Source organism: Nansenia antarctica, assembly GCF_963989245.1.
Source record: "Nansenia antarctica genome assembly, chromosome: 9".
NCBI classification, from domain to species: Eukaryota; Metazoa; Chordata; class Actinopteri; order Argentiniformes; family Microstomatidae; genus Nansenia; species Nansenia antarctica.
In genome coordinates, this window is record NC_137679.1 from 572,043 (window position 1) to 598,635 (window position 26,593).

At 48.0% G+C, this 26,593-nt stretch overlaps 1 protein-coding gene across 1 annotated transcript in view; it reads left to right on the forward strand.

Annotated features, from left to right (window-relative positions):
- cep290 (centrosomal protein 290) overlaps positions 1-12,134 on the forward strand; it is a gene marked incomplete at its 3' end in the record, with an annotated part of 134,070 nt that extends 121,936 nt beyond the window's left edge. The window contains exons 44-50 of the mRNA XM_080539129.1: positions 24-146; positions 318-574; positions 4,469-4,495; positions 5,134-5,275; positions 5,673-5,746; positions 11,282-11,385; positions 11,908-12,134. Coding sequence (XP_080395255.1) covers positions 24-146; positions 318-574; positions 4,469-4,495; positions 5,134-5,275; positions 5,673-5,746; positions 11,282-11,385; positions 11,908-12,134 — 954 coding nt within the window. The remainder of the gene's footprint in view (positions 1-23; positions 147-317; positions 575-4,468; positions 4,496-5,133; positions 5,276-5,672; positions 5,747-11,281; positions 11,386-11,907) is intronic.
- Between the last annotated feature and the right edge of the window lie 14,459 nt (positions 12,135-26,593).

Consider the following 26,593-nt stretch of genomic DNA (forward strand, 5'->3'; position numbering starts at 1 on the left):
TCTCCTTCTCCCATGTCCTCCAGAGTGACTGTGAGAAGCTCCAGGGACAGACCGATGCCCAACTGAGCTCCAAGCTGGAGTCAAAAACCAAAGGAATGGAAAAAATTGTGATGGAAAATGAACGTTTGCGCAAGGAAATGAAAAGGGTATAACTCTTCTTTTAAGATCCTGTGAAGTTCTGACATTCAATCCTAAACTTTTCACACATACTATTAAAAAAAACTATGTCATTTTGTGAAACGATATCCTTATGCTAGCTCATTATGTACGTGCTAGCTCCTTGCATGTCACTAATGGACTCATTTGGGTCGTTGCAGGAGGCCGGGTCTGTGGAGAAGCTGAGAGCGTCCCAGACCAACCTGGAGGCAGCCAATGAGAGGCTGGGGGTGGCCAATGAGAGGCTGGAGGCGGCCAATGAGAGGCTGGAGGCGGCCAATGAGAGGCTGGAGGCGGCCAATGAGAGGCTGGGGGCGGAACTGGAGAAGTCCAAGAAGGGTCTCCTGGCAGCCCAGTCCAGGTCCGGTCCAGAGGGAGCCGACAGCAGCAGGCCGGGGAAGACCTCTGTGGTGTCCAGGTGAGGCCAGGTCTGTCTGTATGAAGCCCGGGAAGACCTCTGTGGTGTCCAGGTGAGGCCAGGTCTGTCTGTATGAAGTTAACCAGGTGAGGTCAGGTCTGTCTGTATGAAGTTAACCAGGTGAGGTCAGGTCTGTCTGTATGAAGTTAACCAGGTGAGGTCAGGTCTGTCTGTATGAAGTTAACCAGGTGAGGTCAGGTCTGTCTGTATGAAGTTAACCAGGTCAGGTCAGGTCTGTCTGTATGAAGTTAACCAGGTGAGGTCAGGTCTGTCTGTATGAAGTTAACCAGGTGAGGTCAGGTCTGTCTGTATGAAGTTAACCAGGTGAGGTCAGGTCTGTCTGTATGAAGTTAACCAGGTGAGGTCAGGTCTGTCTGTATGAAGTTAACCAGGTGAGGTCAGGTCTGTCTGTATGAAGTTAACCAGGTGAGGTCAGGTCTGTCTGTATGAAGTTAACCAGGTGAGGTCAGGTCTGTCTGTATGAAGTTAACCAGGTCAGGTCAGGTCTGTCTGTATGAAGTTAACCAGGTGAGGTCAGGTCTGTCTGTATGAAGTTAACCAGGTGAGGTCAGGTCTGTCTGTATGAAGTTAACCAGGTGAGGTCAGGTCTGTCTGTATGAAGTTAACCAGGTGAGGTCAGGTCTGTCTGTATGAAGTTAACCAGGTGAGGTCAGGTCTGTCTGTATGAAGTTAACCAGGTGAGGTCAGGTCTGTCTGTATGAAGTTAACCAGGTGAGGTCAGGTCTGTCTGTATGAAGTTAACCAGGTGAGGTCAGGTCTGTCTGTATGAAGTTAACCAGGTCAGGTCAGGTCTGTCTGTATGAAGTTAACCAGGTCAGGTCAGGTCTGTCTGTATGAAGTTAACCAGGTGAGGTCAGGTCTGTCTGTATGAAGTTAACCAGGTCAGGTCAGGTCTGTCTGTATGAAGTTAACCAGGTGAGGTCAGGTCTGTCTGTATGAAGTTAACCAGGTCAGGTCAGGTCTGTCTGTATGAAGTTAACCAGGTGAGGTCAGGTCTGTCTGTATGAAGTTAACCAGGTGAGGTCAGGTCTGTCTGTATGAAGTTAACCAGGTCAGGTCAGGTCTGTCTGTATGAAGTTAACCAGGTGAGGTCAGGTCTGTCTGTATGAAGTTAACCAGGTGAGGTCAGGTCTGTCTGTATGAAGTTAACCAGGTGAGGTCAGGTCTGTCTGTATGAAGTTAACCAGGTGAGGTCAGGTCTGTCTGTATGAAGTTAACCAGGTGAGGTCAGGTCTGTCTGTATGAAGTTAACCAGGTCAGGTCAGGTCTGTCTGTATGAAGTTAACCAGGTGAGGTCAGGTCTGTCTGTATGAAGTTAACCAGGTCAGGTCAGGTCAGGTCTGTCTGTATGAAGTTAACCAGGTCAGGTCAGGTCAGGTCTGTCTGTATGAAGTTAACCAGGTGAGGTCAGGTCTGTCTGTATGAAGTTAACCAGGTCAGGTCAGGTCTGTCTGTATGAAGTTAACCAGGTCAGGTCAGGTCTGTCTGTATGAAGTTAACCAGGTGAGGTCAGGTCTGTCTGTATGAAGTTAACCAGGTGAGGTCAGGTCTGTCTGTATGAAGTTAACCAGGTGAGGTCAGGTCTGTCTGTATGAAGTTAACCAGGTCAGGTCAGGTCTGTCTGTATGAAGTTAACCAGGTGAGGTCAGGTCTGTCTGTATGAAGTTAACCAGGTGAGGTCAGGTCTGTCTGTATGAAGTTAACCAGGTGAGGTCAGGTCTGTCTGTATGAAGTTAACGGTAGTTCATCACAGAAAATAAAAAACGTTATTTATAAAAGAACTTCAGACTTCTCAAAACAAGTTAGTCAGGGTTACATTAAGGCTGCCCCCCCCCCCCCCCCCCGCACCCACATCGCCCCCAATGTATTTCGGCAAATTATTGGCTCCCGGGAGAAGAGTTATTCAACTTCAATTGGGACTTGGTAAATGGATTGCGCTTATATAGCTATGCCTTTATCCAAAGCGCTTTACAACGGCCTCTCATTCACCCGTTCACACACACATTCACACACCAATGGCGGCAAGCTACCATGCACGGCGCCGGCCCGCTCACTGGGAGCAATTTGGGGTTCAGTGTCTTGCCCAAGGACACTTGGACTTGTGGCCAGCCGGGGCTCGAACCGCCGATCTGCCAACCTTGCGATCATTAGACGGCGGCTCTACCTCCTGAGACACAGCCTCTACCTCCCGAGACACAGCCTCTACCTCCTGAGACACAGCCTCTACCTCCTGAGACACAACCTCTACCTCCTGAGACACAGCCTCTACCTCCTGAGACACAGCCTCTACCTCCTGAGACACAGCCTCTACCTCCTGAGACACAGCCTCTACCTCCTGAGACACAACCTCTACCTCCTGAGACACAGCCTCTACCTCCTGAGACACAGCCTCTACCTCCTGAGACACAGCCTCTACCTCCTGAGAGACAGCCTCTACCTCCTGAGACACAGCCTCTACCTCCTGAGACACAGCCTCTACCTCCTGAGACACAGCCTCTACCTCCTGAGACACAACCTCTATTCAGATTCAGATTCAGATAACGTTTATTGCCATTATGCTTGACACATATAGGAATTTGCTTTGGCATTACAGAAGGTGCATTTATGCTTTTTTCACATATATATGAACAAAACAAGTACAATACAAATGCAAAAACAGGACAATACAGGACAGACAGTGCATGGATAGTGCTGTAAATAAAGTGCAGTGCAGAGTTATTCAAGGTCTAGTGCATGTTCAGTCCTGGGCAGACTTGGAGGTGGGGGGGAGGGGGAAGCCAGAGTCATTTAGCAGCCTGGCGGCTGAGGGGAAGAAACTGAGCCTGTGGCGGGCCTTCAGTGCCTTAGGCAGCCGCAACCTTCTTCCAGAGGGAAGCAGGGTGAGGAGGCCGTGGCCGGGGTGGAAGGGGTCTGCCATGATCTTTCTTGCCCTCCTCAGAGCCCTGGTGTCATGCAAGGAGTTGAGGGAGGGCAAGGGACAGCCGATCACCCTCTCTGCTGAACGTATCACCCGCTGCAACTTGGCCTTGTCCTTGGTCGTTGCAGCAGGGAACCAGGTGATGATGGAGTGGGTGAGGATGGACTCTATGATGGCCGTGTAAAACTGGACCATCATGGACCTCGGCAGCCTGAATTTCCTCAGCTGCCGGAGGAAGAACATCCTCTTCTGGGCCTTCTTCGTGAGGGCCTCGGTGTTCCGCTCCCACTTAAGGTCCCGGGAGATGGTCATGCCTAGAAAGCGGCATGACTCCACGGAGGCCACCGGGGTACCTCCCAGCGTGATGGGAGGGGGCAGGGCTGCTTTCCTACGGAAGTCCACCACCATCTCCACTGTTTTTAGAGCCTCTACCTCCTGAGACACAGCCTCTACCTCCTGAGACACAGCCTCTACCTCCTGAGACACAACCTCTACCTCCTGAGACACAGCCTCTACCTCCTGAGACAACCTCTACCTCCTGAGACACAGCCTCTACCTCCTGAGACACAGCCTCTACCTCCTGAGACACAGCCTCTACCTCCTGAGACACAGCCTCTACCTCCTGAGACACAGCCTCTACCTCCTGAGACACAGCCTCTACCTCCTGAGACACAGCCTCTACCTCCACCAGCCTCTACCTCCTGAGACACAGCCTCTACCTCCTGAGACACAGCCTCTACCTCCTGAGACACAGCCTCTACCTCCTGAGCCACAGCCTCTACCTCCTGAGACACAGCCTCTACCTCCTGAGACACAGCCTCTACCTCCTGAGACACAGCCTCTACCTCCTGAGCCACAGCCTCTACCTCCTGAGACACAGCCGCCCTTGAGCCGGACTTGAGAATTGTGCACGAGGAAGTTCCCGAGTATTGATGTGATCATGTTGTGTGTTTCAGAAACATCCATGGCTATGCAGCCAAGAGGTAGCTCAGACCTCGTCGTCCCTGAATGTAGAACGGTCACGGGCAGAAACACATTTCTATTCACTGCCGCCATAGAACGGAACACACTTCCCATCTCCTTCAAGTTCCTCCAATCAGAGAGCAGTTTTTTAAAAAGCAGTAAAGAAACAGCTCGTTTAGAATAGAGTAGGGAGGGACCTCACATCGTGTGATCAGTCTCCTCCCCGATAAATCCTGGGATTGTATTGTGTGCTCATTCCTCGACAGCCCATGTAAGTGTATGATATATATGCCGTTGATAATATGCCTTTTTATGTACATGTCATGATTGTCAAATAAAAACTGGCTAACTGACTGACTGACGGGTGCCAGATGGCTGACAGACAGACAGACGTTGACTGTTTCTCTCTCAGGATGTTTGACAGACAGACTGTTTGACTGTTTCTCTCTCAGGATGTTTGACAGACAGACTGTTTGACTGTTTCTCTCTCAGGATGTTTGACAGACAGACTGTTTGACTGTTTCTCTCTCAGGATGTTTGACAGACAGACTATTTGACTGTTTCTCTCTCAGGATGTTTGACAGACAGACTGTTTGACTGTTTCTCTCTCAGGATGTTTGACAGACAGACGTTGACTGTTTCTCTGTTTCTCTCTCAGGATGTTTGAGAACAAGATGAGAGCGTTGGAGCTGAGCGTCTCCCAGCACAGCGCCACCGTCTCAGAGATGAAGGTCCAGCTGGAGGACGCCACGGAGAGGGAGGAGACAGCCCAGAGAGCTGTCAGACAGATGGAGGACCAGGTGAGAGAGAGGGAGGAGAGGGAGGAGAGGGGGGAGAGGGAGGAGAGAGCCCAGAGAGATGTCAGACAGATGGAGGACCAGGTGAGAGAGAGAGAGGAGAGGGAGGAGAGGGAGGAGAGGGAGGAGAGGGAGGAGAGGGAGGACCAGGTGAGAGAGAGAGAGGAGAGGGGGGAGAGGGAGGAGAGGGAGGAGAGGGGGGAGAGGAAGGAGAGAGCCCAGAGAGCTGTCAGACAGATGGAGGACCAAGTTTGTGTGTGTGTGTGTGTGTGTGTGTGTAGATTCAGTAGATTCTCTCTCATTCTGCGTAATCAAATGGTTTATACAACTGTAAATACATTAGAAAACTAAATGTCCTATCAGCTGTATCATTAGATGCTGCTGGGTTGTGATCCTCTAGGTGGAGCTGTTGAAGAACTTCCCAACAGAAGCAAAGACGTCTGGCGGCCTCAGCAGAGAGCTCCAGACTCTGAGGTGACCTTTGACCCCACATGCCACATACTGTAGTTGTGTCTTCTGATCTGTTATGTCATTAACGGGGGGCTGTGTCTCAGGAGGTAGAGCTGCCGTCTAATGATCGCAAGGTTGGCAGATCGGCGGTTCGAGCCCCGGCTGGCCACATGTCGAGGTGTCCTTGGGCAAGACACTGAAGCCCAAATTGCTCCCAGTGAGCGGGCCGGCGCCTTGCATGGTAGCTTGCCGCCATTGGTGTGTGAATGTGTGTGTGAATGGGTGAATGAGAGGCCGTTGTAAAGCGCTTTGGAATAAGACGCTATATAAGTCAGTCTATATAAGTAATCTATTTCAGCGTCTTTGAGCCTCGGAAAAATGTTAATGAATTATATAATGAATATACATTTAATGAATTATTATTATTATTATTATCTATACAAGTCAGTCTATATAAGTCAGTCTATATAAGTCATCTATATAAGTCAGTCTATATACATCAGTCTATATAAGTCATCTATATAAGTCAGTCTATATAAGTCATCTATATAAGTCAGTCTATATACATCAGTCTATATAAGTCATCTATATAAGTCATCTATATAAGTCAGTCTATATAAGTCATCTATATAAGTCATCTATATAAGTCAGTCTATATAAGTCATCTATATAAGTCAGTCTATATAAGTCATCTACTGTATATATCTTATTCTTTAGTGTTTTTAAGTGCATTTGTATGTACATTTTTATTTTAGTACTTATAGGGAACGGCTGTGTAAATAGTACCTACAGCAGGCACGACTTACTAGAAGTTGGTACGCAAAACGAGAAGACAGTAACAGCGGAGTTCCTGAAACAGCAAAGGATTTATCACGAGATCGCCCGCTTACTGGGAGAACCTTGGTACTCAGTCCCGACCCTGAGGTGCAAACGTCGGCGTAAGGACCGCAAGCAACGACGGGGCTGCAGGGGAGGCCTGTTAGCTAGGCTAAAGAGGAGCCCGGACAAGCCAGCTTTGCCGAGTATATTCCTATCCAACGTCAGGTCCCTGACTAATAAGATGGATGAATTGAGACTACAGGTTGCCAAAAATAACATCGTGGGAGATAGCTGTGTGATTATTCTCACTGAAACCTGGCTAAATGAAACTATCTTGGACTCCGCGATTAGCCTGGAGGGCCGCACTCTACACCGTGCGGACTGCACGCTGCTTAGCGGTAAGACTCGCGGAGGCGGCCTCATTATATCTGCGAAGGATAGCTGGTGCTTAAACACGAAAACTGTAAGTAGCCACTGTTCCCCAAACCTGGAATACTTGACTGTTAAATGCCGACCCACTTACCTACCGAGGGAATTCAATGCAGTGTATATTACAAGCGTTTACATTGCACCGAATGCAGACGGTAGCTTAGCATTGGCGCGGCTATATGACGTCATCAGTGGTCAACAAAGCACAGATCCACAGGCTATTCACATCATAGCAGGAGACTTCAATCATGTTGACCTGAAGGCAGTACTACCCAAGTTCTATCAGCATGTTAAATGTGCAACAAGAGGAGAAAAAACACTGGACAAGGTATACACCAACATCAAACGTGCTTACAAGGCTAGACCGCTAGCTCATCTAGGCATGTCTGACCATGTGTCAATCCTCCTGATCCCAGCATACACTACCATGGGGAAAAGTGCTCCCATCACCACTAAGACTGTCAGAACCTGGCCAGAAGGGTCCGCTCCACTGCAGATCTGCCTAAATGACACCCCATGGCAGGAATATGAGCATGAGGACCTGGAACAGTTCACGTCGTCGGTTCTGAACCACATAGTGAACTGCACCAACTCAGTCACCGTGGACAAACGGGTCCGGGTCTACCCCAACACGAAGCCATGGATGACTGGGAAGGTCCAAAAACTGATCAACGAGAGGGACAACGCCTTCTTCGCAGGGAAGGGCACACCGCTGTACAGCACCACCAGGGCTAACCTAAAGCACGGCATCAAAGAGGCCAATGCAGACCACAGAGAGAAGATTGAGGAATGCTTCCTGAGCAACGACTCCAGGCGGATGTGGCAGGGGGTTCAGCACATGACAAACTTCAGAGCCAACAGGCTCACAGCCGCAGAGGACGACCCCCTGCTGGCGGAAAAGCTGAACTCCTTCTACGCCCGGTTCGACGAGGGGCGAACGGAGGTAACCACAACACAAACACCACTCTCTCCAGCTCTCAGCAGCCTCACCCTCACAGAGCATGAAGTGAGACGCGTGCTGAAGGCGGTGGACCCCAGGAAAGCCTCGGGGCCGGATGGCGTCCTGGGACGGGTGCTGAGGGACTGCGCCGACCAGCTGGCCAGGGTTTTCACCAACATCTTCATCCAGTCCCTGTCCCAGGCCACCATCCCACCCTGCCTGAAAACCTCAACTATCATCCCAGTCCCGAAGAAAAGCACGGTGAGCTGCCTAAACGACTACCGCCCGGTGGCACTCACACCAATCATCATGAAGTGCTTCGAGAAACTAGTCCGGGCCCACATACTCACACGCCTCCCGCCCAACCTGGATCCATACCAGTTCGCCTACAGAGCCCACAGGTCCACAGAGGACGCCATCGCGACGACTCTCCACGCCACTCTATCCCACCTGGAGAGGGGAAACAGCTACGCGAGACTGCTCTTTGTGGACTTCAGCTCCGCCTTCAACACCATCCTTCCAGACAGGCTAGTGACCAAACTACTAGACCTGGGTCTATCACACTCTATCTGTGCATGGATCAAGGACTTCCTGACCGACCGCCCCCAGAGGGTGCGGGTGGGCTCCCACACCTCCACAGCCCTCAGACTCAGCACTGGGTCCCCCCAGGGCTGCGTGCTAAGCCCCATCCTCTACAACCTCTACACCTACGACTTCACCCCCGTCCACCCCAGCAACTCCATCGTAAAGTTTGCAGACGACACCACCGTGGTGGGCTGCATCTCGGGGGGGGACGAGGCGGTGTACAGTAGTGATGGGGGAAACGAAGCTTTCGACGCAATTGACAGATCGACACAATTGTGTCGGAAAAAGTGTCGATCTATCGATGCAGTCGATACAGCAGCTCCACAGTGACATCTGCTGGTCAGGTCGTGGTACTGCCGATACTGCCATCTGCTGGTCAGGTCGTGGTACAGCAGCTCCACAATGACATCTGCTGGTCAGGTCGTGGTATGGCGGCTGTATCGACTGATTCACAAGTCAGGAATTTGAGGCAAAATACAATAAGCCCACCGTCATCTGCGATGTCTTGTTCAATAAAGGTGCTGTGACAAACTGTGTCGATGTGTATGTGGCCATATATGTGGTCTTAAATGTTGGTGTGTCTAGTAGACTATAATAAATACATATATGAATAAATAAATAAATGCAACTGTTGTGTCCATTTCTGATATGAATAGAATAGAATTTGCCATTTAGCAAACGCTTTTAATCCAAAAGCTACTTACAGGGACATTCCCCCTGGAGTAATTGTAGTACTCAAGGGCACACTAGTGGTGGTGTTTCAGGCAGGATTTGAACTCACAACCTTCCGATCACCAGTCCAATTCACTCCACTATCCCCTTGACATGTAAGGATACAAATCGGAATGACATTTCGGCATGAGTGGACATTGGCTGTTTGACAATTGGAGCAGATATAAATGGTCAACATGTCATAACAGGGTCAACAGTGTTGGGACGTGCTCGTGGAACAGGGAAAGAGTGCAAAACAAGGCTACATTGTGGAAACTGGACAGACTTGTGCTTATGTGAACAATCAAATATTTATTGCTTGTGTACATGAACAGGCAACGTTTTTTTATGTGTATCTATCTGGCTAGCCTATGTGTTGCAAGTATGAATCTATGACTATCTCTGTATGTTCTATATCTATCTATCAATATCTACCAATCTCATGTCTATTTCTATCTCTATCTCTATCTCTGTCTATAAATGTATTCTGTCTAGCGTCCGTATGTCTCCACTCTGACTACAACCCTCGAATATGAGTGAATATGAGAGAGTTCAACGTCATTTTATGCAGTACCAAACTTGGAACACTGCCCCGTTTGCGGAACGATTGACACACGCGTCAGATGTGCGTGTGTGACGTACGAATCTTTCTTCGAGTAGTCACGTGGTTTTTGCCATTTGACACAAGCATCGATACATTTGTATCGACGCACATTGCGTCGGAAGATAGACGCCGTGTCGTGACTACTGCGTCGAGCGTAACATCCCTAGCGTACAGGGATGAGGTAGAGCAACTGAGCAAGCTGTGCAAGGTTAACAACCTGCTGCTGAACAAGTCAAAGACCCAGGAAATCATCGTAGACTTCAGGAGGAAAAAGTCCGAGATCCAGCCCCTGCTCATCGACGGAGAGAGCGTGGAGAGAGTCTCAACCCTCCGATTCCTGGGGGTGCACATGCAGGATGACCTGTCCTGGAAGGACAACACAACAGCCACCATCAAGAAGGCACAACAGCGGCTCTACATCCTGAGAGTCCTCAGGAAGGAACACAGCAAGCAGGAGATACTGGTGACCTTCTACCGCGGCGCAGTGGAGAGCATCCTCACCTACGGCATCTGCAACTGGTTCTCCAGCTGCACAACCGCGGAGAGAAATGCGCTACAGAGAGTCGTGAGAACAGCCCAGAAGATCACCGGCGCCCCCCTCCCCTCTCTGGAAGAGCTGTACAACACACGCTGTCTCAGGAAGGCCTCCAAGATCTCCAGGGACCCAACCCACCCTGGGTACGAACACTTTACCCGGCTGCCCTCGAAAAGGCGGTACAGGACCATGGCCGCAAGGACAAACAGACTGAAGAACAGCTTCTACCCCAGGGCCATCCAGGCCCTGAACAGAGCAAAGACCTAGGTTCTGGGCCCTGGACAGTCTGGACGGATTGATGGCAGCTGCTGGACTGAAAAAATCAGGTGTAGTGCTGAGGCACAAATATGTACATTTCAAGCCTGCAAACTGCGACACTTTAAATGAATGTGCAATAACACTATGTGCAATATGACAACCCTAGTCGTCTATCTGTACAGTATAGTATAGTGGATAGTGTACATAGCCTTTATTTATGTAAACCAGCTCCTTCCCTTCTTGTGGTTTTTTTAAAGTTTTTTTTCTTTCCTAACACCAGGGGAGCCACCCCTCCTTAATGTCGTTGTTTGGTACCTGTACTATAGCAATGACAATAAAGACCATTCATTCATTCATAAGTCATCTATATAAGTCAGTCTATATAAGTCATCTATATAAGTCAGTCTATATAAGTCATCTACTGTATATAAGTCATCTATATAAGTCAGTCTATATAAGTCATCTATATAAGTCATCTATATAAGTCAGTCTATATAGGTCATCTATATAAGTCAGTCTATATAAGTCATCTATATAAGTCAGTCTATATAAGTCAGTCTATATAAGTCATCTATATAAGTCAGTCTATATAAGTCAGTCTATATAAGTCATCTATATAAGTCAGTCAGTATAAGTCAGTCTATATAAGTCATCTCATGAGTGTTTCCTGTGTCTCAGGTTGACCAATGACAGGCTGGAGAGGGAGAGGGCGGAACTGGACCAGAGGCTCAGTGAGTACAGGGAGCGGTTTGGGACAAACTCTGACCACACGTCTGGACCAGGTGAGACACGGAAAAGTGTTCTGGTTCTGTTGGACAGATTTCCCAAAAGACTCCTTAAAAAAATAAAACTACATGCATGTGTTCTGTGATGCCACACTATTGGCATTTTTATATTTAAAGTATTTATAAAAAAAGAAATAATTTGAATAATTTTTCTACTTAATTTTTTGTACATACATAAGTTGATCTGCGGGTGTATTCCTATCAATACAAACAAGAGAGTGTGTGTGTGTGTGTGTGTGTGTGTGTGTGTTTATAGCACTTAATGATTGGCATTATTCTTGTAAGCAAGTGCTCTTGTATGCAAGGAGGCCTTCAATAAAAGGCATATCATATGTTCATATTTAACCTTTATTTAACCAGGCAGGACAATAAGAACTCATTCGTATTTACATTGGCGGCCTGGCAAAAGACAACAGCCTCTTGGGGGGGGCTGAAAAGAGATCAGGTTCCATGTTCCAAACAGAAGAACACACAGGACAGATCAACCCTGCGTCATGTTTTATGTTTTATGGTCGTCAGGTTATCAGGAGCTGAAGGCGCTGCTGAAGACCTCAGACCGGGAGAAGAGACAGCTACAGAAGGAGCTGGAGAACTTTGACCCGACGTTCTTCGAGGAGATCGAGGACCTGAAGTTCAACTACAACCTGGAGGTGAAGAGGAACATCGTCCTGGAGGAGAGGCTGAGGAAGGTGTGTGAGCAGTTTGGTGTCGCGGCCGACCTTCCTACTAGCGTCTCCATCAGCTAACACCAGACCATGCATGGTCTGTTTACTAGGTTTTATTGTCAATTTGGGACCAACGCCATGTCTTCTAGAATGTAGAAGTTGAGTACATGTGAACGTAACTGTATATTTCTCTTTTTGTGACGCAACTTTATATCGACACCAACTTTGTTTTGTTCTGACCTTGTAGAAAATGTGTGGTTTTTTTATGCGCTTGTCCTAGTTGTACATTTGTACATCTCCTAGATTATTGTAAACTTTATTATTATTATTATTTCTATAGTTATCAATTAAGCAGATGTTTTACATGTGAGTGAGCAGCTACAATGTGTGTTCTTCATAATAAAAGACATTTGAACTGACTTGGTGTGTATGAAGTAAATATCAGACACAAATTCACAGTGTTTACACAAGCTCACTCCGCCCACTTTGACTTAAGCTCCGCCCACTTTGACTTAAGCTCTGCCCACTTTGACACAAGCTCCGCCCACTTTGACTTAAGCTCCGCCCACTTTGACACAAGCTCCGCCCACTTTGACTTAAGCTCCGCCCACTTTGACACAAGCTCTGCACACTTTGACACAAGCTCCGCCCACTTTGACTTAAGCTCCGCCCACTTTGACTTAAGCTCCGCCCACTTTGACTTAAGCTCCGCCCACTTTGACACAAGCGCCGCCCACTTTGACACAAGCTCCGCCCACTTTGACTTAAGCTCCGCCCACTTTTACACAAGCTCCGCCCACTGGGCTAGGTTAAAGGACTTTAGCTCAGCAACCGTAAGTGCCACAGACACGGTTCAGATATTTTCCGAATCGGCTTGGGCCCGCCGAACACATATCCGAGCCCCGACTCGGTTGCGGCGCCCCCTGTGGCCAGAATTCATAACTCCCCTCCTAGCTGTGAGCTAGAGGTCTGGTTTTCACATATGTCGAACATCTTGGTGAGACAAGTGTTTACCCAGAGTTTCGGCTTGATCGGCCATTCGTGGCCCAAACGGGGAGCTTTGACGTAAGTGCGAAATCCGTAATTAAAGGGGGCGCCACGGAGCGACCGTTTGAGCTAGCGCCTCGAAACTCGGGGCACGCGACCGGACCCCTGTGACGCTTCATCGTGCCGATTTTTGGGTGACTGGGACTTTCTGGCACCGATTTCTGTTTTTCATCCTAAAGCAATACTGTCTGTGCAACTGCGTACAGTCTAGGTAGGTCGTTTGTTGGCAAATGAAAGAAAATTGTAATTAATCAATTAAGCCACTCCCACTTTGACACAAGCTCCGCCCACTAACTGTCTAAGCCACTCCCACTTTGACACAAGCTCCGCCCACTAACTGTCTAAGCCACTCCCACTTTGGCTTAAGCTCCGCCCACTTTGACACAAGCTCCGCCCACTTTGACTTAAGCTCCGCCCACTTTGACACAAGCTCCGCCCACTTTGACTTAAGCTCCGCCCACTTTGCCTTAAGCTCCGCCCACTTAGACACAAGCTCCGTCCACTTTGACTTATGCTCCGCCCACTTAGACACAAGCTCCGCCCACTTTGACTTAGGCTCCGCCCACTTTGACTTAAGCTCTGCCCACGTAGACTTAAGCTCCGCCCACTTTGACTTAAGCTCCGCCCACTTTGCCTTAAGCTCCGCCCACTTTGACTTAAGCTCCGCCCACTTTGACTTAAGCTCCGCCCACTTTGCCTTAAGCTCCGCCCACTTTGGCACAAGCTCCGCCTACTTTGACTTACGCTCCGCCCACTTCGCCTTAAGCTCCGCCCACTTTAACACAAGCTCCGCCCACTTTGACTTAAGCTCCGCCCACTTTGACACAAGCTCCGCCCACTTTGACACAAGCTCCGCCCACTTTGACACAAGCTCCGCCCGCTTTGACTTAAGCTCCGCCCACTTTGACTTAAGCTCCGCCCACTTTAACACAAGCTCCGCCCACTTTGCCTTAAGCTCTGCCCACTTTGACACAAGCTCCGCCCACTTTGACACAAGCTCCGCCCACTTTGGCACAAGCTCCGCCCACTTTGACACAAGCTCCGCCCACTTTGACACAAGCTCCGCCCACTTTGACTTAAGCTCCGCCCACTTTGACACAAGCTCCGCCCGCTTTGACACAAGCTCCGCCCACTTTGGCTTAAGCTCCGCCCACTCTGACTTAAGCTCCGCCCACTTTGACACAAGCTCCGCCCACTTTGCCACAAGCTCCGCCCACTTTGACACAAGCTCCGCCCACTTTGACTTAAGCTCCGCCCACTTTGACACAAGCTCCGCCCGCTTTGACTTAAGCTCCGCCCACTTTGGCTTAAGCTCCGCCCACTCTGACTTAAGCTCCGCCCACTTTGACACAAGCTCCGCCCACTTTGACACAAGCTCCGCCCACTTTGACACAAGCTCCGCCCACTTTGACACAAGCTCCGCCCACTTTGACACAAGCTCCGCCCACTTTGACTTAAGCTCCGCCCACTTTAACACAAGCTCCGCCCACTTTGACTTAAGCTCCGCCCACTTTGACTTAAGCTCCGCCCACTTTGACACAAGCTCCGCCCACTTTGACTTAAGCTCCGCCCACTTTGCCACAAGCTCCGTCCACTTTGACTTAAGCTCCGCCCACTTTGACTTAAGCTCCGCCCACTTTGACACAAGCTCCGCCCGCTTTGACACAAGCTCCGCCCACTTTGACTTAAGCTCCGCCCACTTTGACTTAAGCTCCGCCCACTTTGACTTAAGCTCCGCCCACTTTGACACAAGCTCCGCCCACTTTGACTTAAGCTCCGCCCACGTTGACACAAGCTCCGCCCACGTTGACACAAGCTCCGCCCACTTTGACTTAAGCTCCGCCCACTTTGACACAAACTCGGCCCACTTTGACTTAAGCTCCGCCCACTTTGACACAAGCTCCGCCCACTTTGACACAAGCTCCGCCCACTTTGACTTAAGCTCCGCCCACTTTGACACAAGCTCCGCCCACTTTGACTTAAGCTCCACCCACTTTGACATAAGCTCCGCCCACTTTGACTTAAGCTCCGCCCACTTTGACACAAGCTCCGCCCACTTTGACACAAGCTCCGCCCACTTTAACACAAGCTCCGCCCACTTTGACGTAAGCTCCGCCCACTTTGACTTAAGCTCCGCCCACTTTAACACAAGCTCCGCCCACTTTGACTTAAGCTCCGCCCACTTTGCCTTAAGCTCCGCCCACTTTGACACAAGCTCCGTCCACTTTGACTTAAGCTCCGCCCACTTTGACACAAGCTCATTAACATACAGCTCATTAACATACAGCTCATTAGCATGAAGCTCATTAGCATGAATCTCATTAACATACAGCTCATTAACATACACACAGCTAATTAACATACAGCTCATTAACATACAGCTCATTAACATACAGCTCATTAGCATGAAGCTCATTAACATGAAGCTCATTAACATACACTCCATTAACATACAGCTCATTAGCATGAATCTCATTAGCATGAAGCTCATTAACATACAGCTCATTAACATACACACAGCTAATTAACATACAGCTCATTAACATACAGCTCATTAGCATGAAGCTCATTAGCATGAAGCTCATTAGCATGAAGCTCATTAACATGAAGCTCATTAACATACAGCTCATTAACATGAATCTCATTAGCATGAAACACATTAACATACAGCTCATTAACATACACACACCTAATTAACATACAGCTCATTAACATACACCTCATTAACATACAGCTAATTAGCATGAAGCTCATTAACATGAAGCTCATTAGCTGAAAGAGTCATAAGGTATTTCCATCTGCAGAATACCTTATCTTCGCTCATAACTGGCCCCCATAGATAAACATTTTCACTCATTTTTGGTGCATAAAATTGTTTATGCTTAACAATGCCATTTTAACACAAAAGTGTTATTGATTAATTTGATCAGTTGAAAAACTACTGGTAGGGAAGTATGTATTCACAAGTTGGTTCAACAGATTACAATTGGACATGTTTCAATTACAGTAAATGTTAGAACCTCCTATAAACATTACAACCATTGGTTGTAATCAAACCGTAGAATCAGTTACAAAGTGAATGTCCAATAACATAACTAAACCCTGTTCATTTAGGGCCATAAACATTTCTCTGAACTTCATCAAAGTAATGGGCTTGTAGAGGAAATTGCTGCTAATGTCCGGACTGTCCTGGGCCCAGAACTTAGGCCTTTTCTGTGTTCAGGGCCTTGACGGCCCTGTGGTAGAAGCAGTCCTTCAGTCTGTTTGTCTTAGCGGCCGGGGTCCTGTACCGCCTTTTCGAGGGCAGCCGGGTAAAGTGTTCGTACCCAGGGTGGGTCGGGTCCCTGGAGATCTTGGAGGCCCTCCTGAGACAGCGTGTGTTGTACAGCTCCTCCAGAGAGGGGAGGGGGGCGCCGGTGATCTTCTGTGCTGTTCTCACGACTCTCTGTAGCTCGTTTCTCTCCGCTGTTGTGCAGCTGTGGAACCAGTTGGAGATGCCGAAGGTGAGGATGCTCTCCACTGCGCCGTGGTAGAAGGCCACCAGTATCTCCTGCTTGTTGTGTTCTTTCCTGAGGCATCTCAGGGTGTATAGCCGCTGTTGTGCCCTCTTGATGGTGCCTTTTGTGTTGTCCTTCCAGGCCAGGTCATCCCGCATGTTGTGTCCCAGGAATCGCAGGGTTGAGACTCTCTCCACGCTCTCTCCGTCGATGAGCAGGGGCTGGATCTCGGACTTTTTCCTCCTGAAGTCTACGATGAATTCCTGGGTCTTTGACTTGTTTAGCAGCAGGTTGTTAACCTTGCACAGCTTGCTCAGTTGCTCTACCTCATCCCTGTACGCCGCCTCGTCCCCCCCCGAGATACATCCCACCACGGTGGTGTCGTCTGCAAACTTTACGATGTAGTTGCTGGGGTGGACGGGGGTGAAGTCGTGGGTGTAGAGGTTGTAGAGGATGGGGCTTAGCACGCAGCCCTGGGGGGACCCAGTGCTGAGGCTGAGGGCTGTGGAGGTGTGGGGGCCCACCCGCACCCTCTGGGGGCGGTCGGTCAGGAAGTCCTTGATCCACGCACATATAGAGTGTGATAGACCCAGGTCTAGTAGTTTGGTCACTAGCCTGTCTGGAAGGATGGTGTTGAAGGCGGAGCTGAAGTCCACGAAGAGCAGTCTCGCGTAGCTGTTTCCCCTCTCCAGGTGGGATAGAGTGGCGTGGAGAGTCGTCGCTATGGCGTCCTCTGTGGACCTGTGGGCTCTGTAGGCGAACTGGTATGGATCCAGGTTGGGCGGGAGGCGTGTGAGTATGTGGGCCCGGACTAGTTTCTCGAAGCACTTCATGATGATTGGTGTGAGTGCCACCGGGCGGTAGTCGTTTAGGCAGCTCACCGTGCTTTTCTTCGGGACTGGGATGATAGTTGAGGTTTTCAGGCAGGGTGGGACGGTGGCCTGGGACAGGGACTGGTTAAAGATGTTGGTGAAAACCCCGGCCAGCTGGTCGGCGCAGTCTCTCAGCACCCGTCCCAGGACGCCATCCGGCCCCGAGGCTTTCCTGGGGTCCACCGCCTTCAGTCGAACCGGGCGTAGAAGGTGTTCAGCTTTCCCGCCAGCAGGGGGTCGTCCTCTGTGGCTGTGAGCCTTTTGGCTCTGAAGTTTGTCATCTGCTGAACCCCCTGCCACATCCGCCTGGAGTCGTTGCTCAGGAGGCATTCCTCAATCTTCTCTCTGTGCTCTGCCTTGGCCGCTTTGATGCCGCGCTTTAGGTTGGCCCTGGTGGAGCTGTACAGCGGTGTGCGCTTCCCTGCGAAGAAGGCGTTGTCCCTCTCATTTATCAGTTTTTGGACCTTCCCAGTCATCCATGGCTTCGTGTTGGGGTAGACCCGGACCCGTTTGTCCACGGTGACTGAGTTGGTGCAGTTCACTATGTGGTTCAGAACCGACGACGTGTACTGTTCCAGGTCCTCATGCTCATATTCCTGCCATAGGGTGTCATTTAGGCAGATCTGCAGTGGAGCGGACCCTTCTGGCCAGGTTCTGACAGTCTTAGTGGTGGTGGGAGCACTTTTCCCCATTGTAGTGTATGCAGGAATCAGGAGGATTGACACATGGTCAGACATGCCTAGATGAGCTAGCGGACTAGCTTTGTAAGCACGTTTGATGTTGGTGTATACCTTATCCAGTGTTTTTTCTCCTCTCGTTGCACATTTTACATGCTGATAGAACTTGGGTAGTACTGCCTTCAGGTCGACATGATTAAAGTCCCCCGCTATGATGTGAATAGCCTGTGGATCAGTACTTTGTTGGCTACTAATGACGTCATATAGTCGCGCCAATGCTACTTTGCTGTCTGAGCTAGGCGCTATATACACACATGTAATTAGCACCGCGTTAAACTCCCTAGGCAGGTATGTGGGTCGGCATTTAACAGTCAAGTATTCTAGGTCTGGGGAGCAGAGGCTACTTACAGTTTTTGTGTTCAAGCACCAGCTATCCTTCGTCGATATTATGATCCCACCTCCTCTTGACTTCCGGCTACGCTCCGTTCGGTCGGCGCGATGTAGCGTGCGGCCCTCTAAGCTAACGGTAGCGTCCACAATGTTGTCATTTAGCCAGGTTTCGGTCAGAATAATCACACAGCTATCCCCTACGATGCTGTTTTTGGCCACCTGTAGTCTCAGTTCATCCATCTTGTTCGTCAGGGATCTGACGTTAGAGAGGAAAATGCTTGGTAAAGCTGGTTTGTTTGGGCTTCTCCTTAGCCTTGCTAGCAGGCCTGCTCTGCAGCCCCGTCATTGCTTGCGGTCCTTACGCCGGCGTTTGCGCCTCAGGGAAGGGACTGAGTACCAGGATTCTCTCTACTGCCATTTTTTATTTCATTTCTTCTTTCCCTCCACGTTCTGCAGCTTTGATTTGCGCTTTAGTTTCCTCGCTAAAAGCGCCCTCTTCCTCCCTCCCACTATCGTCAACAGCTCAGACTCGTCTTGCTCCCCGCACCCATCGTCACTGTTTGTTAACATCTTTTCAGATGCTTTCGGGGGGGGGCTTGCGGATACGGCCCCTCGTATCCGTAAGTTCATGGGGGTTCCCTCCTTTGCTTTGTTGCCTGCCTCTTGTGCTTCTTTCGGGCGCCCGACTCTCGGGGGCAAAGGCTCTTGTTGGGAACCTCTCCCCCCGGTCGTCTGTGCGCTCCCTTGCAACTCCGATGCCTGGGTTACCCCCATAAAGCTGTCGAGGCTCGACCCCATGCCCCCCCCCATCCCACTCTCTCCTGTCAGTCCCGACCACCTCGTGCTCTGAGTCTCTGACACAGTCTGAGCTGTCAACGATACTCCCTCCTCCATCCCCTCTTCCTCCTCTCCCTCGCTCTTCTCTTCCTCTTCTCCCTCGCTCTTCTCTTCCTCCTCTCCCTCGCTCTTCTCTCCCTCTTCTCCCTCTCCCTTCTCTCCCTCTCCCTTCTCTTCCTCTTCCCCCTTTCCCCCCTTCCCTTCTTCCTCCCTCTGTCTAAAAACAGTGGATGGACTCGTCACTACTTCCTCCTCCCTACACTTACATTGGGATTCCAGGTCCCCACACCCCCTGCACTTGTTTTCAAAAGTCGCGCATTCCCTCGCATAATGCCCGCTGAGCCCACACCTTCTGCACTTGAACTCGGGACATTCCCGTAGGATGTGCCCTGGCTGCAGACACATCCTACACACCTTCACCTGTCTGTCATAAATCACCCGAAAAAAATCAGACCCATTGTCCGTCTCGAACTTGGTCGAGTACGGCAGCGATTTTACAACATCATTAAATTTCACTTTTACAAACCGTGTTCCTTCGCATATGCTGGTCCCCGGCCACATCCTCCTCTTTATCGGGGAGACCGCTTGCACCCCCCAGTCTGTTAATTTCCTTAGAATGTCCCCGTCCTTTGTGTAGACCGGCAGTCCGATGAAGGACACCACCATTTCGTCCCCGCACAGTTCCCTCGCCATGACCCTCGTCTCCTTGATCTTGAAGCCGTCGAGCAGCCTCTCTTTCCCCTTCGGATGGCTCATCGTGATCTCGTACTTATTTAATCCTATGTATCTGCAGCCCACGACGAGCCCGCACACCTCCTTCGTCGCCCGGAGCAGCGCCATCATGGTCACCTTCTCCTCGCCAAGGCGCTTGGGAGAGAGACACACACACACACTTTTTTTCACTTCAGTTCTCTGTGCAGGAGTGGGAGCCGATGCAGCTTCCGGACCCGGGGCGTATTCACATCCCTAGCATTCAGGAGAGGGCTGCCTGTCTGATCTCTAGGTTTAAAGGCAACCCTGACAAGCCCAAGGTGAACACTGTGCATGGCATGCTGTGGGGAAATAATACACATGTAAGGAATCAGGGAAGTACTTCTCCAGGAATATTGAGCTAGCGTACCTTCAATAGGATACAAGCAAGCATACTTGCTTTCCCGTATACAGTGGATTAGATAGCGTGTGCTACCTACGGTTATTGAATCATGTACAAAAAGCTCCAGGAAGGAAAATGTCCTATATAACAAAAATAATAATATCTATATAACAAAACAAACATATTCTGGTGCTTGTCACTATTTTGTTATTTTAAAATACAACGCAAATGCATGATTATAAAATCAACAGAATCTTTAGCTCGATAAAGTCCCATCGTACGTACCCTCAAAAGGTGCATCTGAGTATCTTATAGATGATGTTCTATATCGCGCTGATCATCATGGTCTGATCAGGTTATTGCCGACCAGCTCCACCGCCACCGTCAATTCCTTGCTGTAGGCTGGCACCTCTCGCTCCTCTCTCCTCTCTCCCTCTCGTTCCTCTTTCTCCGCTTGCGCCCTCGCTTCTGCCGCCTGTTTCTTCCTCGCGATTCTCTCTCTCTCCTCTCTTATTTCATCTCTCACTTTCTGTCTCTCCATCTCCTCTCTCTCTTTCTCTCCTTCTTTCGCCTTGCCTGTGTCCGTGTTCTTAGCCGTGTCGTCTGTCGTTCCGCATGCCTTTACCATGTACCATCATGACATCAATCACACTTTACCATATTGAGCCGTCCGAGTACAAACAAACCGAAAAAACAAAAATATCCCCCCTAACAGCAAGCTGCTGGGGGAATAAACTCTCACACACTAACTCTCCTTTCACTCACACAAACTACGCAAATATTCAAACACTTAACTCTCATGCACACAAACAAATTCCAAGAGCTCACGCTGCTATCCCAAACTTTTTACGACAGGTCGTATTCAAACTGGTATGGCCGTGAGCAAGAGGACCATGACCCTAAGCATCCATATGCCTGTGCCTGGAGCACTCTTGTTCATGGAACTTTATTATATAAGCACTCTATTTGTGGGTAGACTATGCACAAGGTGTCCTGGATGAAGGGAGAAGTTAAAATCGCTCTGAGAGCGCCGGAGCGCACACTGGGTGCAACGTCATAAAGGGACCAGGTAATTTGATTGGACAAGAGGCATTCCATGAGTGCTGATCATATTTCCAGGGTGAATTTACGAACGCAGATAGCGAACAGAAGACGCAAAAAATCGTCAGATCAGATATATAAACGGGTTATTTGAGAATGACTCATTCTCAACACTCAAATAATCAGAAGACCATAAAGACCTTCAGTAGAACTTATAGGCCGTTTTGAAGACACACACGGCCTGTGCAAAAAAGAACTTATATAACCCTAACCCAGTACTGGACAGTATACAGAACTTATATAACCCTAACCCAGTACTGGACAGTATACAGAACTTATATAACCCTAACCCAGTACTGGACAGTATAGAGAACTTATATAACCCTAACCCAGGACTGGACAGTATACAGAACTTATATAACCCTAACCCAGTACTGGACAGTATACAGAACTTATATAACCCTAACCCAGGACTGGACAGTATACAGAACTTATATAACCCTAACCCAGGACTGGACAGTATACAGAACGTATATAACCCTAACCCAGTACTGGACAGTATACAGAACTTATATAACCCTAACCCAGGACTCGACAGTATACAGAACTTATATAACCCTAACCCAGGACTGGACAGTATACAGAACTTACCCATAATGGTGATCACAGCCAGGGGTCTGAGGGCGTTGTCTGGGCCTTGTACTCTGCAATGACAATGAAGTTGAATCTAATCTAATCTAATGAAGTTGAATCTAATCTAATCTAATCTAATCTAATCTAATTCAGATTTTTATTACAACAATATAAACATTGATAATATATTATAATTATTTAAATATATATACATACTGTTTTAGATCAAATGTGTCTTTAAAACACGCACATCCTTTCCACTTCATTATTTTACACCAACATCCAATATCAAACACAGCAATAGCCTACACACACTTACACACAATATCACTGACTTCAACCCTATAGTCTACACACATACACACACTTACACACAATATCACTGACTTCAACCCTATAACCTACACACATACACACACTTGTGATGTGATATGATTGGACAATTTCTGTTTTGGGGCGTGGCTTAGCGATAGGTCCATTCACTATGCTGTGCTGACGTCACTGGGTGTATGGGGGGTGTTCCAGGTAGTTTAGTTCGAAAAGATGACAGTTCAATCAGAGGTTAAACCCACGTGTCTAAACTATCGTGTGGCTGTATGTTAGTCTCATAGGATACCGATCACTTTTGCACATAACGCCTGCTGGTGAATAATGCAGAAATGTTGGGAAGTCTGGGTGAGATTAGATCGGTTCCATTTTTCTCGTCTTTTAGTACAGTGTTAGCAATTATAAGCATTGCTTCTTTGACAACTTCTCCGTCTGAAAATGCCTTCTTCTTCTTGATCAGAAAATGTGTAGCTCTAAACGAGGCTTCGGTTGCTTTTTGTGACTTTTTCGCCGGCCTCGTGAAAAAAGACTGTTGCTTACCCAAAGCTGCCTTTAGCTCGCGGGCCTTTTCTGCCCGTAGTGCGCTCCCTGGTGGGTAGTTAGCATGAGAATCAAGGACCCCAATTGAAATAAGCCAGTGGCTTTCTTGGGTTTTTATCCTGTTAGTTGACCTTGTATGTAATATGTACTTTCATGTACCTACTTCTGCAAATCTTCTAATAAAGTTTTCAATCAATCAATCAATCAATGGTAGCTTTTGTGACAGGTATGAATGAATGAATGGTCTTTATTGTCATTGCTATAGTACAGGTACCAAACAACGAAATTTAGGAGGGGGGGCTCCCCTGGTGTTAGGAAAGGGGAAAACCTTTTTAAAAAAAACTTTAAAAAAAAACACAAGAAGGGAAGGAGCTGGTTTACATAAATAAAGGCTATGTACACTATCCACTATACTATACTGTACAGATAAGACGACTAGGGTTGTCATATTGCACATAGTGTTATTGCACATTCATTTAAAGTGTCGCAGTTTGCAGGCTTGAAATGTACATATTTGTGCCTCAGCACTACACCTGATTTTTTCAGTCCAGCAGCTGCCATCAATCCGTCCAGTGTGAAGTGAACGGATGTGAAGTGTCTCTCCACATTGTGCCGCTTTGCCGTGGCCACAGTCGCCCCGCAAATGAGACACACGCAGGTTTCTTTCACAGTCGTAAAAAAGAACTCCTCCTCCCATTCGTTGTGAAAGTGATACGTTTTCTTTCTTTTTTCTGACATGTTTTTGGGGTACTAAACTGCATTAAGCGCCCATCTTCGCTGCGCCCGCCAACTTACTCTCCACTTGTCACGCGCACAATACTGACGTTAGAACTAGAGTAGGTCAGAGTTCACCTAAACGTATGTATAATAAACATATTTTTTGAGATATTGTCATTTTTAAATCTATATGAATGCAAGTGTGATTAAAAAAGAATAGCAACACAATAAAATATATATAAATTATAGAATAAATAATATATACATTTTAGACACAGCTCACTAGTCAGTTGTGCTATTTTTAGAACAGGCCTGCGGGCGACTCAAGTGGTCTTTGGGGGCGACCTGGTGCCCGCGGGCACCGTGTTGGTGACCCCTGGTCTACACACACTTACACACAATATCACTGACTTCAACCCTATAACCTACACACATACACACACTTACACAATATCACTGACTTCAACCCTATAGCCTACACACACACACACACACACACACACACACACACACACACACACACACACTTACACACAATATCACTGACTTCAACCCTATAGTCTACACACATACACACACTTACACACAATATCACTGACTTCAACCCTATAGCCTACACACATACACACACTTACACACAATATCACTGACTTCAACCCTATAGTCTACACACATACACACACTTACACACAATATCACTTACTTTGGTGGATAGTTTATTGCTACTCGACACGGAATGTAAAATGGACGTAGAGGAAATACGCAGGAGAAATATCACAAAGGAAACTAACTTCACAGTTTGAATAATACTGGTGCTAGACAGCTATAATAATACTGGTGCTAGACAGCTATAATAATACTGGTGCTAGACAGCTATAATAAAATGCCTGTAAACAGCGCTGCCCCCTGCTGGCCACAAGCAGGTAGTGCAGCTGCAGGCTTCTTGTAAACCACGTGACTTCATAGAGAGAGGGCTCAGCCTGCGCTGCCTTGCACAGCCAATCAGAAGGCTGTCTCTTGAGTTTAGTTGCTGAAACTGTTTTACATTGTCAGGTGTTGATTTATCTTTCATTACCCCCCCCCAGGTCTGGTAGTGAAGCATAGCCCCCCCCCCCCCCCCCCAGGTCATTCATTAGATGAAAGCACAATTCATGGACGAGCATACATGATTATTTATGTCAGGTGCGATGTCACTGGAAATGGAGATGTGGACAATGTGTCGTGCTAACAGGAAAAGTGAATGGACTATATAGCAAAAACAACAAAATTATTGGCAGAGATACCCGTGACCAGGGTTCGAGTTATAAGCTGAGCTTTGTGGGGGTCTCCAAAATAACAGTGCGAAATGTTCTCATGCACGCGCGCGAATCATGCCCACACAGCGTTGGGACTTACAAGTTTTAATTAGCCATAGGCTACTCATTTCACCACATCAACACCACCACATGAAACAACAGCTATAAGCGATAGTCACGGGTATCTCTGCCAATAATTTTGTTGTTTTTGCTATATAGTCCATTCACTTTTCCTGTTAGCACGACACATTGTCCACATCTCCATTTCCAGTGACATCGCACCTGACATAAATAATCATGTATGCTCGTCCATGAATTGTGCTTTCATCTAATGTTATGCTACTACGGGAATCAAGTGATTTGACATTAGAAATGAATTTGTTTCATCTCTTGTGCAATGTGCTACAATCTGGGCACATGAATGATCGGATCGGTGAGCAGGGGCCAACTGTCGTGCCATTCATCTCATTAAGTTTCATAATTGGATTCAGTTTTGTATAAGGCATCCTTTCTTTAGCGACAGTATAAGCTGCTCTGAACGAACTAGCTGTCTCCTTATACATACTGGAGGTGAGTTCTGCTACTTTCTTCGGAAGCACTTGGTTTTGTTTGAGCTCTGCTATTTCAACAGTTTCAACGTTAGGTGTCATAACAGGGCAGCTGAATTCAAGTTTGGTTTCTTGGATGAAAACACGAAACTTTCCAGGCTTGTCGACTCGGTCGGAAGCAGTGGCCTTTTTTGGGGCGGCATGATAGCTAGCTACTGAATGTTTTCTTCTCAATAATCGTGTTTTCACGTTCGCAAGCGCTCAACGATCATATTCTGCTGTTGCACAATATTCTACTGCGCCCCATAGTGTCTTGGTGGTAAAGTGCAGGCAGTCAAAGGCATACTGTCATTCACAGGAGATTAATGCTGGTGCGCGTAGTTCTTTTGGAAAACGTGTTTATTTTAGAATATTTCTCATATAAATAAATATAAATAATACTCATTACATTGACATTTTTGATCAAATAATGGTTGTGGTAATGTATTATTAGCGACCCCCACAGATGTATGATTTTACTGCTTTCATGGGAGCTCAGACCTTCCTTATGGGAGCTCAGCTCCCATTGGCTCCCACATAACTCGAACCCTGGTTAGGGGAGATGGTTAGGGGTAGGGGAGGTTGTATGCATGTCCAGGGGGGGAGGGAGGGGTGGCAGGGTTAGGGGAGCTGGTTAGGCGTAGGGGAGGTTGTATTCATGGGAGAACAGGTAGGTTTTGAGGTGGGATTTAAAAGTGGAGAGTGAGGGTGAGTCTCTGAGTGGCTGAGGGAGAGAGTTCCAGAGGCGATATACCTTGTTTATATCATATCTGTTAATAATCTTGTTCTTATCTTGATCTTGTTATCTTATACCATATCTTGTTCATATCATGTTGTCTATCAGAATCAGATTTATTTCTAGCCAGGTAGGTTTTCCACACATACTAGGAATTTGTTCTGGACTGTCGGTGCATACAATAAATACAACACAGACAGCAGGAACTCATGATATGCAACCAAATATGAAACATTATTTTGTTTTACATG